The sequence below is a fragment of the Hypanus sabinus genome, chromosome 13, assembly GCF_030144855.1.
Source record: "Hypanus sabinus isolate sHypSab1 chromosome 13, sHypSab1.hap1, whole genome shotgun sequence".
Classification (NCBI taxonomy): Eukaryota; Metazoa; Chordata; class Chondrichthyes; order Myliobatiformes; family Dasyatidae; genus Hypanus; species Hypanus sabinus.
In genome coordinates this window covers 40,666,631-40,688,071 of record NC_082718.1, presented here as the reverse complement: position 1 = coordinate 40,688,071, position 21,441 = coordinate 40,666,631, and the positions used below count along the sequence as shown (strand labels likewise).

The 21,441-nt window shown below is 42.0% G+C and overlaps 1 protein-coding gene across 4 annotated transcripts in view; it reads right to left on the bottom strand.

Moving 5' to 3' along the window:
* The window catches only part of LOC132403786 (cadherin EGF LAG seven-pass G-type receptor 1-like), a 368,758-nt gene that overhangs the window by 56,427 nt on the left and 290,890 nt on the right, over positions 1-21,441 (bottom strand). For all 4 annotated transcript variants that reach the window (XM_059987470.1, XM_059987471.1, XM_059987472.1 and 1 more), the window contains 4 exons: positions 17,829-18,012; positions 15,727-15,828; positions 6,190-6,284; positions 2,979-3,188 (listed from right to left, as the gene is read on the bottom strand). In XM_059987470.1, coding sequence (XP_059843453.1) covers positions 2,979-3,188; positions 6,190-6,284; positions 15,727-15,828; positions 17,829-18,012 — 591 coding nt within the window. The remainder of the gene's footprint in view (positions 1-2,978; positions 3,189-6,189; positions 6,285-15,726; positions 15,829-17,828; positions 18,013-21,441) is intronic.

Sequence of the window (21,441 nt, the reverse complement as noted above, 5' to 3'; positions counted from 1 at the left end):
ACTGAGATCTTGTGAATTTACATATTTGCATGATGTGGTTACTTAAGATTCTCCTGACCTGAATCATGTTGCTGAGACCAGGATAGAAAGTTACAGAAAACAGGGCAATATAAAGAAAACACCTTTGAAAATTGGTAGAGGAGGCTGATCAGTAACTTTGGGATTCGCACGTTCATCCAAAGTCTTGATCAGACAGACTGGAAATTCAGCACAGAATAGCTGACCAAACCCAGCCAAATCTGGGCCATTAAGTTTTTTTTAAATTTAATTTTAATTTTTTATTTTATTTAGAGATACAGTGCAGAGTAGACCCTTCTGACCCAATGAACACGCCATCTAGCAATTCCCCCAGTTTACCCCTAGCCTAATCACAGGGCAACTGGTACATCTTTGGAATGTGGGAGGAGAAACCTGAGCACCCGGAGGCAACCCATGCGATCGCGGGGAGAACATACAGACTCCTTACAGGCAGTGACGGAAATTGAACCCTGGTTACTGGTACTGTAAAGCATTGTGCTAACCACTACACTACCATGCTGTTCACCTTTGCAATTTTCTTTTACCATGGCAGATAGATTTCTGCATCTTTTGTTTCGAGATGTTCCATTTAATCCTTGGGATTTACTACTGAAGCCACCAATAGACAGGTTAATCTACTTTATAACTGCATTTTCGAGGCAAGGGAGGAAAGAAATGCAAGGACATGGAATAAAATAAAGTTAAAACCTGCCTTAGAACTATTTAACTTATTGGATATGAAAATCTGCCAAGACCAATGTCTCAGACTAGCAATAAATACAGTATCCTGACAAAATCTTTGAACAAAATTATCAAAGGAAAATCAGAAGATTATAAACTATCTGGCTGGAGTCTGTCAAGGGTGAAGAACTTGTATGTTCTGAACATAAAGTTTGCTCAATGCATCTCCAGAGAAATGAAATGAAATGAAAACATACCATGAACTTTTGCTTAGATTGCTGCAGTATATTACTGATTGGAAAGATTATGTCTGTATTGGAGTAGAAAACTGTGGGAAAAATGGTTGAAATTGCCTTCTTTAGAAATGCTTGAAAAATAATTCACAGATGCAGTGAGCAACAGGAAACCTTAAGAGAAATGAGCATCTGTTGTTAGGTTAATTATGACCAAAAAAAAAGTGGCTGGAGTCCCCGAGCAGTTTAGTGCAACAGTGTTCATTATGTGCATCAAAAATCAAACACAAAAATTAGTGAAAGTACAGTCAGCCCTCCTTATCCACGAGGGATTGGTTCCAGGACCCCTCACAGATACCAAAATTCATGGATGCTCAAGTCCCTTATTCAACCTATCTCAATGCGGTGGATCCTAGGACCCAGCGGAACCCCAGACCTTATTTAACCTGTCTCAGTGTGGTGGACATTAGGACTTGGCAGCAGAACTCTGAATCCACAGCGTTTCTGTTCACGAAAATAATTACGATCACGATTGAAAATAAAGTGGAAATAATAAAGCGATCGGAAAGAGGTGAAACACCATCAGTCATTGGAAAAGCGTTAGGCTGCGTTGGTCAATGATCGGAACAATTTTAAAGGATAAAGTGAGAAAGGCCCTGCGTCGATGAAAGATACAATTATTACTAAGCAATGCAGTGGTTTAATTACTGGGTTTTGGGGTTTTGGGTTTTTGATCCTCCACATCAACCCAGCACAGTGGAGAGCGCACTCGGGAGCGGTCTGTCACTCGATCGAACACAGGAAATTCCGTTCCCGAGCCTGGCGCTGAAATATATGTTCTTAACTGTTTTATATACATAGAAAGGTAAAGTATATACTTTATACTTAGACAAACGTTTGACCAACTGACACTAAATAATACCGGATGTACCTGTTCCGACTTACTTAGTAAGGGAACTTCCGATTTTTTTTTATCTCGATCCATGATAACCCACGCACATCCTCCCATATATTTTAAATCATCTCTAGATTACTTTTAATATCTAATACAATGTAAATGCTATGTAAAATAGTTGTTATACTGCATTGTTTAGGGAATAATGACAAGAAAAAAAGGTCTGTATATGCTTGAACAACAAGTGCTGGAAGAGCACTTCCGGGTATTCACGATTCGCGGTTGGTTGAATTTGTGTATGTGGAATTCGTGGATAAGGAGGGCCGACTGTAGTGAAAAGAAAAATCCCAATATTTACAAAATAATATTTAGAAGTAAACACAATAATCACTCTGTATTTATTCTTGTCCAGTGTGAACACCTCTCAGTTCCTATCTCCCTCTTCTGTACTGAGGTCATTCACCTCCAATTTTCACACCAGGCCATACCATCTTTGATTACTAACAAAGTTCACTTCAGACTACACACGAATTAGAACATGATGCACCACACAATGGATTTACAACTATATTACCAAATAAACAGAAGTATCTACATTAAATGCAGCATGTCAACAATATAAGCCTATCCCCATTACTGAAGAGATGAAGGCTGCGGGAGTAAACCTGGACAGAAAATCCAGAGTGGAGCCCCTGAGGTGGGTGGACGCCGCTGAATGTCCTTCCTGCAGCAACTGCATCCAAGCTGGTGCCAAACGTATTGCTTTGGACTACACAAGTGAGGCTGAGTCAGGGATCTTGATGACTAGGCATCCCAAGATCTCCATACCTTCTGCCCAGGCTTGTGCCCTGGAGAGGTCTTTTTTCATTGCCCTCCAGACAGACGGATGCCATTATCATCACTAAAGAAGTGGAATGTTCCGCCACGTATGGCGGGCCAAAAGCCAAACTGAGCGGATCGTGGACCCTTCATTTGAATATATCGAAAAGACATTGAAATGTGTACGCTCAGCACGACGACAGCAGGTTGACAAGGGGGTGTGTGAATGTGAGTGTGAGAGTGAGAGAATGCTCATATGTAAGGAGAGCGTTTACCTAATGTTCGCTGTCATATTAGGATATAAAAATAAACAATGCAGCAGTTATACCAACCTCATTAAACTCTGCATCCTGAGTTGCTGCTAATTCGAAGTCCTGTTGGTTTCCTTCATATTGAAGAATCCTCTTTATCAGTTCGTAGGCTATTTTCACATCATTCCCATAATATGTTGGTGTATGCTTGGTGGCATTCTCTAGCATGCTGGCAAGTTTCTTTGAATTAGATGTATCCATCTTGGTTTCATTGCGATGGAGTTTTTCCATCTATTTAAAGAATGCAAAAAAAAATCATTGACATCACAACCGAAAACCAGAAGATCAATCTGAATAAACAATGGCCTACGTTTATAAATTCAGCATTCGCTTGCCTCCATGTCATTGAATCAGCCATGATGGAACGGCAGAGCAGACTCGATGGACTGAATGCCCTAATTCTGCCCCTATGTCATATGGTCTTCCTGGGGAATGGGGTTGGGAATAATGATAAATCAGCCATGATGGAATGGCAGATCACACTCAACAGGCTGAATAGCAGAATTCTGATCCTATGTCTTCTGGTATTTAAAAAGCACGACCAAACAGAGGATGAAGTAGATAAAGATTTTTAAAATCACAGAATGCTGCAGTTAATTTGCATGCAAAAATATTCGTTCAAGGTTAAATGACCAGTTAATATACTTCCCTTGCTGCAGACTTATGAATAATTAATTAAAAGGATCCTTGGAAAATTGTGCTGCTCTGCATCATGTATTAGCATGGCTTCTCTTACATCCACATCGGCATGATTTAGTATGTTATTGGACTGTGCAATCAACACTCTGACTGCACAGCATTCCCTTAATAATTCCCGGGGCCTGGAAATGTCCTGTACAACTCTGAAGGAAATGGAAACACAAGAAATGTAGCACATTCGGAAAACTAGAATAATATTTTAAATACTGGAGGAACTCAGTGAAGCAGGCAGCATCTATGGAGGGAAATGGAGAGTTGACATCAGATTAAGCCCCCTCATTGGGACAAGGGGAATAGTATTTGTAATTAGGCTGCAAATTAGCTTAAACTGAAAGTGAGAGATCTTTTGCACATGTATGCATGTCTGAACACAAGGGATATACAAGTTCTGCATTTCTTCCAGGATTTCTGCTCGCCTCAGCCCCTTTGTACTCATGTGAGCCTTACCAAAGTGAAGCCAACAATGGTGAAATGGCCCAAATTATTCACCCATGTGACCTTTGAACTCAATGGTGTGAAAAACAATAGTTCTTACTTACTCATAGAGTAACCAGGTTTGACAGCCTTATTTCTTCTGATCAGTGAATTTAAGTGTCACACTCAAAATGCATTCTTCATCTTCACTGCAAATTGCTATATGAAAGACAAGCTTTCACAAGTGCTTGAATGGTTCTGCCTGTGGACCTCAAATTCAGAATCACTTTCTACTTCTTAGCCTCAGGATATGTGCAGGCTGCTGCTATTGATTTCTCGACATTTCATTGGTTTCTGCTCATTGCCACACTAACTCTGAGAATGAACACCTCATCCATGTCCCCTTAATCCCACAGAAGCAATGAACAAGGAGAGGCGAGATATATGGCCTGGGGGATTATTGTGGCCCCAAACAGTCCATCCAGGTGAAGCTTCACCTGCAAATCTATTGGCTCATCTATTGATTCTGGTAATGCGCCCTCCCCTTTACATCGGTAAGACCCAACATAAATTGGGGGACTGCTTTGTCCAGCACCTCTGCTCCATTTGCCAAAAGCAGAATTTCCTGGTGGCCAAACGTTTTGATTCCTATCCCCATTCCTGTTGTGACATCTTGCTCCATGCCATCCTCTTTTGCCATGAAGAGGCCACTGTCAGGGTGGAAGAGCCACACTTCATATTCCGTCTAGGTAGCCTCCAACCTGATTGCACGAATGCTGCTTTCCCCTTCTGATAATATTTTCCCACCTCCTTCCCTCGTCTATTCCCTACTGTAGCCTCTTACCGCTTCCCCTCACCTATCATCTCTGCCTGGTGCCCCTCCTCTTTCCCTTTCCCTCATGGTCCATCCTACTATGCTTCTCCATTCCATTACTCTTTCCACCCACCTGGCTTCGCCTACCACCTTCTAGCTTGTCCTCCTTCCCTTTCCTCCCACCTTTTTATTCTGGCGTCTTCCCTCTTTACTTCCAGTCATGATGAAGGGCCTCAGCCTGAAACGCTAACTCTGACTGACCTGCTGAGCTCCTCCAGCATTTTGTGTGTGTTGCTGTGGTCACACTTCATGCCTTCTGTGGATGTTCCTGTTCAAACCCTATCCAGGTCCCACTCAGCCTGGGCAAGATTTACCCCAATCAATCCAGCACCCATTCTTTAAACAGCAATGTTCCCCTCTAACTGCAAGAGTACTTATGTGTTCCAGTGGATTTCTTTGCCTCCATATTTGCAGCTGCTAATCTAAATGCTGGTAGCCAAGAGAACTTACAAAATGGCACACAGAGGATTTACGCAGGGGACCCTTACAACATTGTTCCATGTATTTACAAATGAAGATCACAAACTTTATGCCACTTGCAAAAGCATCTTTCAGATAGTCTGCAGTGCTATTCTATTACCATTAATTGTAACAAAACAAGGTGTCAGTTTGGAAGATATCATCAGGTTTCTTGATTATGGGCTCTGGCCCTCTGTTGCAAGAAGCATGAATAGACATTGAAGGATAATGATTCTCCAAAAACTTAAGACTGACATTTGTTCTAACTAACCTTGTAAAAGCACAAAAGGAAGATATTGTTTTGAGGGTCCGAAAAGCATCAGTTGAAATACTTGAGCAGAAATATATGTCAATGACTGCTCAGAGAAAATGGAGTTGCTGCTAAATAGCACACATGGCATGGTGGGAAGATTAATCATCGGTGAGAATGGAAAAAAATTGTGAAAATGATACAAAAAAAGGTCTTGATTTGCAACAAGGGTTTATTCAGCTGCTTTCTGGTCCCTGCAGCTTAAGTCAAGTAGGGCACGTTTCCTGCAGTCTATGAGGACAAACAGACTACATTACAAAGTACTGTCAGAGGAAGGAGAAATTACATCGTACCCAGAAACCTGAGAAAGGCAAAGCCACTTGCCAATTCATTTAAATTATCTAAATCTCCCTGCATAGATGCTACATGCCTTTCAGTGTACTCTGTTTTTAATTCAGATCTGCAGCTTCTGCATTATTTTATTTTTATATTAGTGTATTAGTGGCTGCACTGACAGGTACAATAAAAGGACCTACAATAGACTTGAGCTGAATGAAGGTAAGCGTGGTACAGTTGAAAAGGTCAGGGGGAAGCCAGCCTTTCTCTTCATTGCAGTGACGAATTGCAGTGCCTGTAAAGCAAAATTGAGACTTGATTACCACGGAGCCATTGGTCATTACTTTAATAACAAACAGTACATTGAAACACCTTCAAGGTGACAAGCAGACACGTTACAGCCAATGTAATCCTTTGTCCAGAACATGCAATATTACAGCACAGTACAAGCTCTTTGGCCCATGATGTTGTGGCAAGCCTTCCTACCCTTCCCTGTCACATAGCCTGCCATTTTTGTTTTATCTATGAGTCTGTCTAAAAATCTCTTAAATGTCCCTAATGTATGGATCTGCCTCTACCACCAGTACGGTCCATTCACCTACCAGTCTGTGAAAAAAACCTACCTCTGACATTGCCTCTATACTTTCCTCTAAAAACTTTAAAGTTATGCTCTTCTATGTGAGCCATTTCCATCTTGGGAAAAAGTCTCTGGCTGTCCACTCTGTCTATGTATCATATCTTGTATACCTCTATCAAGACACCTCTCTTCATCCTTCTCTCCAAAGAGAAAAACCCTAGCTCACTCGTCCTATCCTCAAAAGACATGCTTTCACATATCACCCTTTTTAAAATCTCTGAATGGTCTTACCCTGACTTCAGTCATCTTCCTGTTCTTCACTTACGTGTGGAACACCTTGGAGTTTTCCTTAATCCTACTTCTCATGTCCCCTTCACGCTCTCCTAAATCCATTCTTAAACTCCTTCCCAGCTAACCTTTAACTCTCAAGAGCTTATCTTCCTCAATCTTAAGTATACTTCTTTCTTCCTCCTGTCTGGATGTTTCACATCTTCAATCATACGTGGTTCCTTCAGCCTACTGTACCTCAATGGTAGAGTCCCATGCAAGTGCTCTCTAAATAACCTCCACATTTCTGCTGTGCATTTCCAAGTACATTGCTTCCAAATCCATGCTCCCAAGTTCCTGCCTCATAGCATAATTCCCCAAGACAATACCTTCCCATACTGTCTGCTCATATCCCTGTCCAAGGCTATGGTAAAGGTCAGGGATTTGTAGTCACCATCTTCAAAATGCTCACTTGCTGAGAAATCAGTCACCTGACCAGGTTCATTGCCTAGTACCGGATCCATGAAGGCCTCAACTTGAGTCAGCCTGTCTGCATATTGTGTCTGGAATTCTTCCTGGATACACCTAACAAATTCCGCCCTACCTAAACCTTTTTCACTAAGTAGGTGCCAATCAGTATCAGGGAAGATGAAGTCATCCATGACAAGAAAAAAACCCTATTATTTTTGCCTCCTGGACGGCACCTCAGTGTCTCTGTTACTATATGGTGTCAGTCCAATAGAATTTCTATCTCCCACCCACACTGACAATCACTCCAGGATGTCCTTCCTTCCTGCATTTGTGATACTATCCCTGATTAGCAATGCCACTTCCCACCTCTTTTACCTCCCTCCCTTGCTCCTTTTGAAACATCTCAACTCCAGAACATCCTGCAGCCATACCTGCCCTTGTGACATCCAAATCTTTGTAATGGCCCATTCCATAAGTTTATCACCCATGTTCCTGCTGCTTCTCCTGTTAAATAGACACTGCAACCCATCCAACTGACAGTAATTATGCCCATCCCAGGATATCTCTTCTTCATAACAGTTTCCTTAAGGTTATTATAGCCAGGGGTGGTAGTGGTGATAAGCTCCTAATGTGTATTAAATGTTCCCAATGGCATGATACTCAAATGGCCCTCTGACAACCAAGCCCTGCTCCTGGCCTTCAGGTGTGGCTTAGCTACTAAGCCCGGTACAACTGTTTCGACTGACAGAAAAAGGGAAAAAGGTGGGTTACTGGCGTCTTAAAACCAGTCATTTTGGGCAGATGGGGCTTGTCAGCCATGGTTGGCAGCTCATCTAGGAGAAGGAAAACTCTGATCTCAAATCTCCACTGGCTTGCTGCTATACTCACTTATGGGAAGGCTTTGGAAGTAAACTCTCAGGAAAAAAATCCAGAGCTGGAGTCCCTAAGGCAGTCCTACATTGATTTCAATGCTGATTGACTACTCCTGAGACACCACTAGAGCCAAACTGTATTGGTCACTACCACTCCTTTGGGTTCATCAGATGTGTAGAGAGGGGGAGCTTGCTCCATGGGCAACAGCTTGCTCTCCATATCGTACTGCCCAGGCTTGTGTACTTAGGCAGCTAGGATGTAATATCCACGGTAGATGCCTCCTAACAGAGGCCTCCTTCCTCATAGCCTCTCTACAGGTACTTTTACAACAAGTGCCCAATCCTCTGATAGACCACTCTGGTTCCCATCCCTTGTTTGAACCCTCCCCAACAACTCCAGAAAACCTGCACACAAGTTCAGCTGTAACCCCTCACTTTTGAACAGTCATACCCTTCCCAGAAGAGGTCCCAATGATATTGGCTTAGGGAACTGTTAGACTAAGGCTGTCGAAATGTGTGTGAGGGAAAGGATGACAAAGTTTGGGGGAGACCCAGCCTGGAGGAGAATATTCAATATCTTAACAATTAACAATTTTATGCATGAAAATAACATCTATGAATTAACCTCAATTTCTGGCAGCAATGCATATGGAATCCAAACAGAAGAATTTAAAGTTGCTGTAAAGCCTCTGTTGGAGCTGTTGCCCGTTGATTAAAGAGAACATTTAACTGGTGATGGTCATCTCTGGGTGCATTGATTTTTTTAAAAATAAAAATGTCTGTCACAGATTGCACTCGACTCCAGTCAGCTTGCTGGCCATTCAAATTCATTCAAGAGTTCCCACATTTTGACAGATTTATAAGTGAATGCACTTTATCAGCTGTTTGATTTAAAATATATTTGAATGTTGCATCAATGCAACCAAACATGCTGAAAACAAATTGTATGCAAGTCAATATACAACTGTCACAGGGAAGCTGCATCCTTTGTAATTGAACTCTGACCAGTGACCAATCCGGACACTGATAGTTTAAAAGAGGGTATTTCACTCAGGTCCACTGCCCAAGTAGAAAAAGTCAGCAGAATTGTGGCAGCGTAATTGAGCTCTGACCACGGACCAATCCACGTTGGGATCGATTGGCAAGCACAAATTAAAGGAAGGCAGCGGCAAGCGCAGCAGCCATCATCTGAATGAACAGAGTCAAAGTGGTGATCTTGAAGGTTCAGCTCTTCAAGGTATCAGCGAAGAAAGTCTTCATAGAAAGCAAAGAAGAAAAACGCTCTCGGTTCATTTTTTCCCCTTCATTTCTTTATATCTGCTCAGTTAGGACTGTAGAGATGTTGGGCAGGATAGTGGAATGCTCCTCTTGCAGGATGTGTGCAGGCAGGGAGATCTCCGGTGTCCCTGATGACTACAGCTGCGAGAAGTGCATCCAGCTGCAGCTTCTGCCAGTCCAAGTTAAAGCGTTGGAGCTGGAAATGGATGAACTCTGGACCATTTGGGAGACTGAGGGGGTGATAGGTAGGACATATAGGGAGGTAGTTACACCCAAGGTGCAGGACACTGGAAAATGGGTGACAGTTGGAAAGGGGAAAATGGTTAAGGAGCCAGTGCAGAATACCCATTTGGCCACCCCCCTGAACACTTTGGGTACTGTTTGGAGGTGGGGGGGCGGGGTGACTGAACAAAGGAATGTCACAGTGGTCGTGTCTCTGGCACTGAGTCTGGCTCTGTGACTCAGAAGGGAAGGGGGAGAATAGGCACTCTGTGGTGATAGGGAAATTGTTAGAGGAACGGACAGGAGGTTCTGTGGGCAAGAATGAGATTCCTGGATGGTACATTGCTTCCTGGGTGTCAAGAGTCTGAGACATCTTGGGTCAAGTCCCCAACATTCTTAAGTGAGAGGGTGAACAGCCAGAGGTCTCTGTCCAGGCAACAGGAAATCAGGAATGCTAAAAGTAGGCATGAAGTAGCTCTAGCAAACAAGGTGAAGGAGAATCCTAAGGGATTCTACAGATATGTTAAGAACAAAAGGATTGCACAAAAATCACTCCTCTGGAAGATCAGAATGACAATCCACATGTGGAGCCAAAATGGATGGGGGAGATTTTAAATGCATTCTTTGCATTTGTATTTATTCGGGAGATGGATACAGAGTCTATAGAAATGAGGCAAAGCAGGATTAATTTCATGGACCCTGTACAGATTACAGAGGATGAGGTATTTCCCTAAGACAAATCAGGGTGGATAAGTTCCCAGGGCCTGACAAGGTGCACAAATTTTTGGGGCCCTAGCAGAGATATTTAAATTATCCTTAGCATCAGGACCAGAGGATCGGAGGGCAGCCAATGTTGTTCTGTTGTTTAAAAAAGCTTTAAAAAGAAACCAGCAGATTATAGGCTGGTGAGTCTGACATCAGCTGTGGGGAGATATTCTAAGGACCAAATATATAAGTATTTGGATAGATGTGGACTGATTAAGGCTTTGTGTGTGGTAGGTCACATCTAACCAATCTTATAGTTTTTTGAGGAAGTTACTAGGAAAGTGGATGAAGGCAAGGTAGTGGATGTTATCTACATAGACTTTAGTAAGACACTTGACAAGGGCTCGCATGAGTGACTAGTCTAGAGGGCTGAGTTGCTTAGCAATCAGGATGAGGCAGTAGATGGGATTGGACATTGGCTTTGTAGGAGAAGCCAGAGAGAGTGGTAGTAGAAGGTTGTCTCTCTGACTGGAGGCCTGTGATTAGTGTAGTCCCTGTGGTATGCCGCAGGGACTGGTGTTGGGTCCTTTGTTGATTGTTATCCATATCAATGATTTGGATGATAATGTGGTTAACCGGATCAGCAAATTTGCTGATGACACCAAGATTATGGATATAGTGGAGAGTGAGGAAGGCGATCATGGTTTGCAGAGGGATCTGCATCAGCTGGAAAAATGGGCTGAAGAATGGCAGATGGAATTTAATGCAGGCTAATGTGAGGTGTTGCACTTCAGTAGGACCAACCAGGGTAGGTCTTACACAGTGAATGGTAGGGCACTGAGGAGTGTGGTAGAACAAAGGGATCTGGGAATACAGGTTCATAATTCATTGAAAGTGGTGTCACAGGTAGAGAAGGTCATAAAGAAAGCTTCAGAAGATTGGGATGTTATACTTAAGTTGTACCAGATGTTGCTGAGGCCTAATTTGGAGCATAGTGTGCAGTTTTTGTCACCTACCTACAAGAAAGATGTAAATAAGGTTGAAAGATTACAGAGAAAATTTACAAGGATATTGCCGGGTCAGGAGGAACTGAGTTACAAGGAAAGATTGAATAGGTTAGGACTTTTCTTTAGAACATGGAAGATCGAGAAGTTTGATAGAGGTACAGATAGGGTAAATGCAAGCAGGCTTTTTCCACTGAAGTTGGGAGGGACCACAACCAGAGATCATGCATTAAGGGTGAAAGGTGAGAAGTTTCAGGGGAACATGAGGGGAAACTTCATCACACAGAGGGTCATGGAAGTGTGGAATGAGCGGCCAGCACAACAATTTCAACATTTAAGAGAAGTTTGGATAGGTACAGTACATGGATAGTAGGGATATGGAGGATATGGGAGTAGGCAGTTTAAATGATGTTGGCATTGACTAGATGGGTTGAAGGGCCTGTTTCTGTCCTGTACTTCTGTTTAACTCTATCCATCCTCAGGGACCCCCACCGCCCAACACATGCTCTCTTTTCACTGCTGTCATCAGGAAGGTGGTACAGGAGCCTTAGGACTCAAACCACCATGTGAAGAACAGTTACTACCCCTCAACCATCAAGCTCTTGAACCAAGTGGCATACCTTCACTCAACTTCACTTGCCCTATCATGTTCTCGATATTTATTGCTTGTTTACTTATAATTATTATTTCTTTCTTTTAGAATTTGTACAGTTTGTAGTCTTCTGCACTTCGGTTGAATGCCCAATATTTCATTGATTCTGTTATGGTTATTATTTCATAGACTTATTGAGCATGCCCACAAGAGAAAGAGTCAATATGTACATAAATGGTAACATACTGTACATGTACTTTGATAATAAATTTGCTTTGAACTTTTGAACTTTAATATTTTCTGTTGCCTCAGAGATGATCTGATGATCACAGACTCTTGAGATGTGGATGGTGAATTCTAGCTGACAGGGATAAAGAATTACATAGTGAAGGACAGAGACTTTTGGCTGTTCCTCTCTTTGGCAGTTTTCAGATAAGAGCATCCCACTTAGGTTTTTTTTTTGCCCTAAAAAAAAAATCGACTCCTTTTCAAGACAAGATTTTAACGATTCTAAACAAAATAGGGTTAAAGAAAGAATAAACAACAACACACATGAAATGCTGGTGGAACACAGCAGGCCAGGCAGCATCTATAAGGAGAAGCACTGTCGACGTTTTGGGTCAAGACCCTTCCAAATAAAGAATGTTTGGCAGGCCAAGCAACAGATGGTTTCTGTACCAGATTTTCCGTTAGAATGTTCAAATCACATACACCGTCTCACTCTCAACAAATGTTTCCTGACGTTAAGTACTTCAGGGATTTTCCATTTCAGTCTGATTTCCTGCATTAGAGGTACAGTATATAATTTCATTTTCTTATATTTAGTAATCAAGCTAACTTTGAACTTGTAAACATCAAAATATCAAGAAAAGAACCAACATTTATTACAAATGAATGAACTTTCACTAATTTATCTGAGGTTCTTCACTTTTGTTCTCTGTATAGTTATTTAATTGTGTATAATTTGATTAAGAATGCTGTAGTATTCCATGAAAACGTGACAGTAAGTCCAAGGTAGACATTATATCCTTAAGGCTGTTGTGTCAAGAAGTAGGCATTATAAAGGGACAGAGGCAACAAAGCAGACAGATGCTGCTTGACCCACTGAGTACTTCCATCAAAGACTGTGTCAGCTTTATTTGTCATGTAAATCGAAGCGTACACTGAACTATGTCATTAGCATTAAATCAAATCAGCGACAAACGTGCAGGGAGGCTCACGAGTGTCACCACATTTCTGGTGCCAGCAAAGCATGCCTGCAGCTCACTAACTCGAACCGGATGTCCTTGGAATGTGAGAAGGAACTGGAGCACTCGAAGGAAATCATGGTCACAGGAAGAATGTACAAACTCTTACAGGCAGCGGCGGGAATCGATCCCTGATCTTACAGCTGATGCCCCACATTCAAGCTTCTGTAGTCTCTTGTGTCTCCATCAGACATTATAAAAACTTTCAAATATTCCATTTCTTCAATACACACTGTTCTTTTTCCAAGTACTGTAATTTTTTCATTTCAATTTCAACTATTTACTCCAGGATATCTTTTATTGCATTTGACTGCAGTACTGTTTGAATTATATTCCATAACAGTGAGGATCTGGACAGGTTTAACCACAGCAAGTGAACCCAGGTCATATTGTGACTTTTGTTAGCTTACGTTCCACCCCAAGTTGAACAAACAACAGATGTTAGGAATTTAAATGGTGATGGTTAAATATTACTCAGTCCATACACCTGGAACAAAGAATCCAATTCAACCAGTACTGAAAGGTCATGCACCTTAACTGAAAGTTAAGAAAAAAAATATGGGCTAATCACAGCCAGCACAAATTCATTGAACTCAAATTGTGTTTAACTCTCGATCAAGTTATTTAATCAATTACTGAAGAGTCCATGAAGGTACTGATATATACCTGGAATATTGAGACTTAAAGAAGAGTCAATATACACATGCAAACTAGTATTGACTAAGATGTGAGCTCAAATTATCCAATCGTTCCAATGCCAAACATTGTAATTAGTTTTATGGAGCATTAACAATGACCATCCCAAAAAACATCAATAAGAGCCCTGGAGTGTAATTTCAGTAGCATGGATCTATTGGAGATTGAGAAATGTATACAATAGTTTAGATGGTAGGGTGAAGATATGTCTCTACCAAAAGAGGTGTAGGGTGCTCCTTCCCTCTACTAGCCTGCAGGTCACACTTGGGCAAGGTGTAGCACCTGATCAGGGTCATGTAAAGCCAGGGGATCAGGTAATGGATGGTCATATGAGCAGCTGTTGCATATCACAAACCCTGGCTATGCGACCATTGATGCCAGGTAGACAATCTCTGAAGAGTAATGATAATGGCTGGGGTAACCCATCTTGTAAGGACACTGCCCAGAAAAAGGCAATGGCAAACCACTTCTGTAGAAAAATTTGCAAGAATGATCATGATCAACTACATCAAACGGCTCGGCACATAATGACGACGAAGATGGTATAATAGTCATCAAAATGGCAGCAGTGCAAAGAAGTGGGAAGGAGGAGAAGGAGTTTCTACTTTACTGACTGCTGGCTACAGCAAAGAAACATGCTCACAAAGATTGAACAACCACTACAGTGCCGACGACTGATCTCCATATATTGGCTGCCATTTGGAATTAATTCGAGGGAATCCCTGGCATCTACCCACTGTATTGCCACCAAGATGGCTGAGCAAGCATTCAATCACCTCTGAGGAGTTCAAGCAAACAGCAAACCGGAAGGCAATGCACAATTTTAACTAATATTTTAAATATATCAGTGTGGGAATTAGAACTTGGAGCATGCCTCCAGTACCTTTAGGTACTAACTATGTTAAATATTCTCCAAGAGAACCACAACCTTGTCATGGGGTTTGGAGGCTCGCATACCCCAGTGACCCGGAGAGCTATGCTGGCTGGAGTCAGACTGACTTCAGACTTTGGCTCTTGGCAGAGTTGCCCAGCAGGTCAAAGGGTAGAGGCAGACTAAGAGTGGTCCAAAAGACCTCCAGATTTAGGGGGTCAACTCAGGCCTATCAACTCTGAGTGGTAACACTAAAATGTTACGGAAACAGCAATAAAGAATCTTCCTACATTTGAGTGCAACAGTATTCCTGATACACCACCCGGGACTTGCCTGTTTGACAGTAGTGAAAACTGAGAGGAAGCTACCGTCACGATAAAGGAAACCCTGACACCGCTAGAGATGGAGGACCTTCAATGCCGCCTTAATTGCCAGCGGCGTAATGGGCAGTAAGTAATTTTAATAAATTTTGTTTAACTATATAGTGTTTATTTTAATATATACATTGCTTTGAATTAATTATAAATTCATTAAATTAATAGTTTAGAATTAGTTTGCTCAGAAGAAATTAAGGCTTAGCAAGAAGGTACATCATTAAAAATTCAGCCGCATCCCATGTTCCAGAGTATTTTGCAGTGGAAATATTCTGCAAATACCTGAATTCTTCATTAAATCACTAACTTCCTTTGATTATATTGGAGAATGCTGTTAAAAAAAGAGTGCAGCTTGTGGAAAAGGATGCTGATCACTACCAACAACTTTGGGATTTCCTGGTTAAAGTTCGCATGAATGGAAATTGCTAAAGACTGCCCATTTTTACGGAAGCTGACAGTTTTGCTATAGTTACAACTGTAAAATTTAGGCAATATGCAAAGAAGCCCCGCCTTCAAAGATAAGAGCCAAAGATCGCGAGCAAACACGTCACAGCCACTCACCTATCGATCCTTTGGGACATGGCATGGCTGCTGGTCGTCCATATTTTGTCCGTGGCCACCATATGCCTGATTCAAAGGCTTTTGGACATGCATCGTATTTCACTGAAATAAGTTAAACATTTATCACAAAATTATTTTATGAAAATAGCAAACATTGCCTCTGATATTACTTGTAAATTATAGGATTATAGCAGGGAAACAGATTCTTTGGCCCTTGGTCCATGCCAACAGATTCCCATCTGAGCTACACAGACAAAATGCTGGAAGAACTCAGCAGATCAGGCAGCATCTATGGAGGGGAATAAATAGTCCATCTTTTGGGACAAGACTTCACCCAAACCGGAAAGGACAGGGGACAGAAAATACAATGAGAAGGTAGGGGGAGGGGAAAAGAGTACAGGTGATAGGTGAGACCAGGTGAGGGGGGAAGGTGGGTGGGTGGGGGATGGAGATGACATAAGAAGATGGGAGGTAATAGGTGAAAGAGGTAAGGGGCTGAAGAAGAAGAAGAAATCAAAGAGGACAGGAGCACATAAATTAAAGGGAAGCACAGAAGGGGGGAAGGGGGGTCGAGAGGGAAGAGATAGGCAGATCATGAGGATGGGTATGTAAAGAAATGGGTGAGAGGGTAATCGGAATAGAGAATGGAAAAATAAAGGAAAGGGAAGGAAAGGAAAGAGAAAAAAGGGTGGGGAAGTTAAAGAAATCGATGTCCATGCTCAGACAAAATATGAAGTGTTGCTTCTCAAACCTGAGTTTGGCCTCATTATGTCAGTAGAGGAAAGCCTTGGTCAGACATGTCAGCATGGGAATATGAAGTTGGCAGCTACTGGGAGATCTTGTGTTTTGTAGTCGAGAGAGCTCGAAACAGTCCCCCAATCTGCGTCGGATCTTATCAATATAAGGGAGACCACACCAGGAGCATTGGATACAATAGATGACCCCTGAGCGGCACCTCACTTGGAAGGACAGTTGGGGCCCTGGACAATGGTGAGGGAAGAGGTGTAAGGACTTGTGAAGCACCCACCACCTAGGTCATGCTTTTGTCCCACTACTGCCATTGGGAAGAAGGGACAGGAGCATCAAGACACAAAGCACCAGGTTCAGGAACAGTTATTACACCTCAGCCATCAGCCTCTTGAACCAAAGAGGGTAACTTTACTCATGCCATCACTGAAATGTTCCCGCAGCCTGTGGACTCACTTTCAAGGACTCTTCATCTCATGTTCTTGATATTTATTGCTTATTTATTTATTATTATTATTATTATTATTATTATTATTATTATTTCTTCTATATGTATTTGCACCATTGGTTGTCCAGTACACACTGGCTAAATATCCCAGTTGGTACTGTCTTTCATTGGTTTTATTATGCCTATTAGATATTATGGATTTATTAAGTATGCCCACAAAAATGAATCCTCAGCGATATATATGATGACATATATGTACTTTAATACTAAATTTATTTTTGAATTTTGACATTTTTTGAATTTCTAATGTGCTGCCTGGCTCATTCCTCATTACTGTCAAAAGAGATACATTTGTCACATTTTGAACTTTAATTTTACACATCTATAAAATCACTCTTCATTCTCCCACACTCAACACAATTCCTCATTCTAATAATAAAATTACAAATATGACATTCCAATATAACTATTACATAAAATGTTGGGTGTCAGGGTGGAGATACGTCTCTACCAAAGGAGGGGTAAGGTGCTCCTTCCCTCCGCTAGCCTGCAGGTCACCCTTGGGGAAGGTGCAGCATCTGCTGAGCCCCCCGAACCAGGGAACCAGGGAGCAGGCGGTGGATGGCCGTGTGAGCAGCTGGTGCATATTACAAGTCCTGGTAATGTACCACTGAGGCCAGGTAGACAATCTCTGAAGGGTACTGATAACGGCTGGGGTCTCCCGTCTTGTAAAGACACTGCCCAGAAGAAGGCAATGGCAAACCTCTTCTGTAGAAAAATTTGTCAAGAACAATCATAGTCATCTACATCATATGATGTGGAACATAACGAACAAATGCACATAAAATAGACTACTCGAGCTGTTGAAATAGATTATACAAATGATCTATAGAGGGACTCAGCTTACCTTCACACCCGTTACTGGTGATCTCAGCAAAAGGGTTGTCACAGCGGTTGCAGTGCTGACCAATCACTCCAGACTTACAGGGACATTGACCTGTTTCCCCATCACAAGTGCGGGCTTGGGACCCCGTTGGAAAACAATCGCATGGGTAGCACGTGTCACTATTGCGTGGCTGGTAATAGTTGTCCTGCAATGGAAAGATTGCCACGTTTGATACTCTACATATGTGGGAGAGACCGCCCTCTCCGACGAAAGGGACTGTTATGTCTTCCCGAATTTGGATTGTTATTTTATTTCTAATTACTAGATCTCACTGCTTACTTGTGGGCTCGCAGCCGTCGTTGATTATTCACCATCACATTGATAAGCAATCAGACTTCATCATGATGGTGGCCATTTTATATCATTTGTACAGTTCATTTAGTAGTTAGAGGTCGAAGGAATTTCAATCAATATTTGAATCTGCCTTTCGTTAGAACTCCAAGAAGTACTGTCTTTTTACACTAGCTCCTTGCATACTGTAATGCATTGGTGAATGATAAAACTGCCTTAAACTACAGCTATGCCAGGACTGGAATTATCCATCTGTCTAGCTTAAGAAACCGGGGAAAACTCTTGAGTGAAGGTAGAATAGGGACATTTCACACTTATGCATAACAAATATTCTTCTGTCAGCTGAATTTTAGAAAGAATATTTAAGCAAAATCATTAACAATGACCAGGAAACAAAATACTTAACCAAGCTTCCTTCAAGTAGGCATCTTAAAAGGAGATGATCACAGGTAAAGATCTGTGATTGGATAGACAAAATGTGGGAGGAACTCAGGAGGTCAGGTGACATCCATGGATGGAAACGGACAGTCAACATTTCAGGATGAGACTCTATGAAATAATAATTATCAATTTTCTTCCACAGATGTTGCCTGACACCCGCACAACCCCTCCCCCCCCCCCCCCCCCCCCACACCACCACCGGGTTCCTGAAGCTTTCTGTTGCTTCAGAGTGCAGCATCAGTAATGTCATGTCTCTATGCCTGCATATAAAAGCTACCTGAAATTTTATGATATTCTGGCACCGATATTTATGTTGATCAGGTGTGGGGGTTGGTAGATTGTGGAGGAACGTGGGGAAGCCTTGTAAGGCCGGAAAACCAGATGTCCTGTTGAATTTAAAGGGAAAGTCTCACAGAAATGGCTGATTGCTTGGTAGGAGACTAGCCAGTACGAGGTTGCAGCCAACGTAAAGAAGTTCAAAGGCTGACTTGGGCAAGGAACCCTGTCAAAGGAATTTAGAACTGCCTCTAAAATGCTGGAGGAACTCAGCAGACCAGGCAGCATCTCTGGAAAAGAGGTAAACAGTTGACGTTTTGGGCGAGACCCATCATCAAGACCAGACGAAGGATCTCGGGCCGAAATGTCAACTGTTTACTCTTTGCCATAGATGCTGCCTGAATTGCTGAGTTCCTCTAGCTTTTTGTGTGTGTTACTTTGGATATCCAGAATCTGTAGATTTTCTTGTGTTTATTGTTAGAACTGGCTCCAACAGCTTCCCTTGTCAGGCTACTGCTGAGTATCCCAAACACAGAAGTTAAATTTAAACCAACTTCCCAGTTACAATGTGTGATCCTTATTTAAATGTGCAATATCTGTGCGTCTCACCAGCTGATTCTATGGAAACATCAGTTGGTGACCCACACTGAGAGTTGGAGGTCATATTTACTCTTTTATGAGATTTAACCATCACCTCTAATCTCCTCTCATTTGCTGTGAGGGGGAATTCACATCAAAGCCCAAAAGCTCACTGCTCTATCTCTTTGGCACACTGTTAATCCCTCAAATTATGGTTTTGTACGGACTTGTTATTTTACCTCTGGCAAGAAACACTAATGTGAAATCAACATTACATTAAAATCTGCCCCAGTCCAGTCTCTCCCTGGCATCTATTTTGTCATTTTCTATTGAAAGTTGAATAATGGAGCCCTAGAGCAGAAGAGCTGCATTCTTTCAAATGCAAACCACAATTTTATTTGATTGATGTTATCAATAGGGAATTGGCCTACTGCCTACAAATTCTGTCTTACTTCCACTTATTAGTTGTCTTCAAGAACATGAAGTTCAAATCTGGACTCCGACCTAGAAATTTTATGTGAAGCATTGCTACTAACACTATTAGCTTTGCTAACAACAGGCCCACATTGACCATAAGATGTACTTATTTCTTGAGATATTGTGCAGAATAGGCCCTTCTGGCCCTTCGAGCTGCGATGCCCAGCAATTCCCCCAACTTAACCCTAGCCTAATCAAGGGACAATTTACACTGACTAATTAACCTACCAACCAGTACACCTTTGAACTGTGGGTGGAAAGCAGATTACCTGGAGAAAACCAGCATAACCAGTACAAAAGAATTTGGCCATTTGGCTCATCGAGTCATCTCTTCCATTTCATCATGCCTAATCCATTCCCCTCTCAGCCTCAATCTCTTGCCTTCTCCCCGTTATCCTTCATGCCCTGACCAATCAAGAATCTATCAGCCTCTGCCTCAAATATACATACAGGCTTGGCTTCCACAGTCATTGAGGTGGTTTCTTACCTTGCTAATTATTGTTTGCCAAGGATACCTTATCCCGAAATAAAACCTAAAATCCTGTAACAAAGCTGGATTGAAAACAGAATTGCCCAAATACTAGATTACCTAGTGTCACATTTTTGTGTGTTACTTGATTAATTGGGGACAATATCTGTTCATAACATCCCAGGTCTCTCCTGCAGAATGATATTTTCATAGTGTCGCGGAAGGCTGTATCTGAATAGCTAAGAGGGACCAAGGCCCACATCAGAAACTCAATTTGGATGAGTCTGTTTTAAGTTATATTATTGGTCTCTATGTTCACTCACATACCCAACCCTCGCTCACATTGGTGACTTTCACTTGATTTCTTTCCCCAGCCTGTCCAAATACTGATCACAAAATTCAATATCATCTTAGTCAACCATTGCCCAACTCAATATCCCCCTCATCTACCAAAACTCAATATCCCTCACTACCAGTCACTCAACTTCATCACCACATCCCTCATCGCTAATTCAACCACCCCACCCCTCAAAACCTAACTCATCTCCACCCCAAACTCCCAAGTTAAGCCCCCAGCTCAATACCCACACTAAGAACCAATCACCCGATGGATGGACCCTCCTGGTTCAACCCCTCTCACACCACCAGGCCTTCCCCGTACTCTAGTCGATCAATCCTCCAGTCGGGAAGCTATCACAAATATGCGGAGAGTGACGTGCTGTGAAAGCAATATATTGACAGCCTCTGGTTAGCGTTATATTTCAATAACCAATGCACACTGCATATTATCCCCCATCAGAATATGTTGAGGCAGCCTGCATTATCAAGGGAATCACTCATGTCAATTGAGACACATTCTGGAATTGGAAACTGAAGACATTTTTCCCAATATTGTATTTGAATAAAAATGCGAGTCTAGGCAACCTTGGGAAGAAAGCAAAATTGCCTGTCCTATTCAATGCAAAAAAAAAATGCTGACAGTCCTAAATGATTTACTGCAGATATCTACAAAGCTCATCGTTTGTGGTTCTGTAAGTGGGG